Below are 2,577 nucleotides of genomic sequence, written 5' to 3'. Positions count from 1 at the left end.
GTAAATTATTGTCTAACTATCATGAGGAGTCATTAACGTTAAGTTGTAACCAGGTAGTTAAATATTCACGTTTATGCAAATTTCTTACTGTTATAATTGAAGGTGAGCTGTGTAAATCTTTGTTTTTATTTTTATCAAACAAGTAGCTTTTTGTGTTAAAGGTTGGTGACTCCTGTCCTACAACAATACTCACCATATTATTCACCATTCTGCCTTTTGGTTTAGAGATCAGAACAGACATTTTATGCTGGTGCTACAACTTTTTGTTGTGTGCTACAAAACCAGCAACCTCTGTCGCACCGGTGCTATGAGCTAAAAAAGTTAACATACAGACCTGTATTAGTTCAGATCGAGTTCTTCCCCAGTGTTGAAAGTGTGTTTTTTCCAAGCAGGTTTGACGTGAGCTGGAGGAATTTAAGCATTTTAGAGTTTTGACAGGGAGGCGGGTTAATGGAGATGAAAGTTGACAAGCTGAGTTTCTAGTGCCGCAGGTGCTTTTAGCACTGAAGGAGCTGYCCGTCTTCATTCCAGCTCCCAGCTGATAACCACAGGGCTTGTCAGCTGGGAGTAAAACAACAAGATAAAAAGACCAGAGACTTCCCCTGAGGGATGGTCGTACTCACCTTTAGAGAGAGGAGCTCAAATATGTGGGAGGAGCTTGCAGCTRGGAGCCAGCTGAGGAGGTTTGGTCGTCTGCTATTTATCACTCAGAGTTTGTTTCTTAAATGACCCTCATGTGACTCAATATCTGTAACATGTTTATGGAATGTTCAAGAAGAATTATTCAATGTTTTCCTCTGTGACATAAGGAAGAAACACCGTTAGATAACTTCCTCCTCCCGTAAAGGTTTATATCACCCCTGTTTTACTGCAGAACCTGATGGGAAGGAGGTGGAGGCCGAGGAGACGGGAGGCGGCGAAGCAGAGGCGTCTCTCGCTTCTTGCTCGGGTCAGAGCTGCAGCTGCCTGTGCCACCTCCAGCGACCTGGAATGATGCTGATCTGGGTGCCCGTGGACGTGGAGTCAGCCGGGGAGGAGAACAACCACGTGAAGAGACAGACGCCGAAGAACGGCAAGAGGAGCGAGGAGGCGGAGCAGGGAGGAAAAGTTGACGGCAAGGCCAAAGATGAGGCGGAGAGTGCTTCCGTAAAGGAGAAACCGGGTACGAAATCAAATGTACCAGATTACCAGGACTGTTTGCCTTCAAAGGAGGAGGCCAGCAGTCCTCCTGTAAAAGAGAAACACGGGACAAAACAAAAAAAATCAAATTTCCATGCACAACTGAATGGTTTGCTTGCAAACCACCACAGCCAGAGGATATCAGAGCCAGGTTCTCAAGCCACCAATATTTATGAGTCTTCTCTTATAAAACCTGCTCCATCTCTACCAGCTCTCCGAGAGCCAACCTCGCAAGACGAAGAGGAAAACATCTACGAGGTCCATCTCCCTGTTCCTGAGGATTTCCCTAAAAAAACAATTGTAATAAGCGACCTGCTGAGGTTCTCTGAAAGCAACGCCAGCGCATCGAACGCCGCGCCCGCCGTCGTGGTTGACAAACTGGGCCCGGACGACACGCCGCCCGCCCGTCCCCCGAAAACTCACATGCTGGCGGGAAACCTACCCCCATGCAGACCTGCTCCACCTCCGCCACTATCGCCGTCCTCAAAGAGAGAACCCCGGAAGCTCAGCAATGTTTCTTTAAACCAAACAGGTTTGGCGAACGTGTTTATGTTTCCTGCGTAGATGAAAACAAAAACATCACCTGCTTTTTTAAAATTTTATTTAACAGGAGAGGAGAATGGAGGGATGGAAGAAAGGGAGGACAAAGAACCGTGAGTCGTTTCTCTTTGATGCATTCGGTTTCATCCGTTTTTAAATTCTTCACATGTTGTACTGATTTTACTTTTACTTCTCAGTCTCACTTCTTCTTTCATGTCTCCCATCAGGAGGAAGTTTTCGTTCAAATTGGAGTCTCACCTCCAGAACGGTAAAGCAAACCAGACCAGTTCCAGACGATTTGTTGAAACCTGGGCTATTATTGAGTGAATGCTTCGAAAGCTGTCTTTTGTTCTGCAATTTTTGTGCTATTTCAACTATTTATGTGTCAAAACGTTCAGCTCCTTCAGGACATTCCAGCTATGATGTTTGGTATTTCAGCAGTTTGCTTCATGTTAAGCTTTTTCTTCCATTCCAGGTTTCTTTGTATAGCACATTTACAGCTAACCAAAGTGCTTCACATTAGCGACAGCATCCCAGATAAAAATAAGAAATAAATTAGATTTATTAAAAAATAAAATGATACAATTGGCAATAAAATACCAATAAAGTAGCGATTAAAATAAAAACCAAGGTAAACTTGGAAATACCAGGTGCTATAAAACTAATGTAGGAGTTTCACCTACAGTGGAACAGTAGCAAGAGAAAACCGTTGATCATAATAGGTCATAAAACTTTTAAATATACAGCGGGTAAAATAAGTATTGAACACGTCAACATTTTTCTCAGTAAATATATTACTAGAGGTGTTTAATGACATGAAATTTTCACCAGATGTTGGTAACAACCCAAGTGATCCAT

At 43.4% G+C, this 2,577-nt stretch overlaps 1 protein-coding gene across 1 annotated transcript in view; it reads left to right on the top strand.

Annotated features, from left to right (window-relative positions):
* arhgef15b (Rho guanine nucleotide exchange factor 15b) overlaps window positions 1-2,577 on the top strand; it is a gene marked incomplete at its 5' end in the record, with an annotated part of 18,721 nt that overhangs the window by 3,494 nt on the left and 12,650 nt on the right. Inside the window, 3 exon segments of the mRNA XM_014019498.1 lie at window positions 875-1,711; window positions 1,790-1,832; window positions 1,947-1,987. Of these exon segments, the coding sequence (XP_013874952.1) occupies window positions 875-1,711; window positions 1,790-1,832; window positions 1,947-1,987 (921 nt within the window).

Source organism: Austrofundulus limnaeus, unplaced genomic scaffold (genome assembly GCF_001266775.1).
Source record: "Austrofundulus limnaeus strain Quisiro unplaced genomic scaffold, Austrofundulus_limnaeus-1.0 Scaffold223, whole genome shotgun sequence".
Classification (NCBI taxonomy): domain Eukaryota; kingdom Metazoa; phylum Chordata; class Actinopteri; order Cyprinodontiformes; family Rivulidae; genus Austrofundulus; species Austrofundulus limnaeus.
This window is presented reverse-complemented; position numbering and strand designations above follow the sequence as displayed.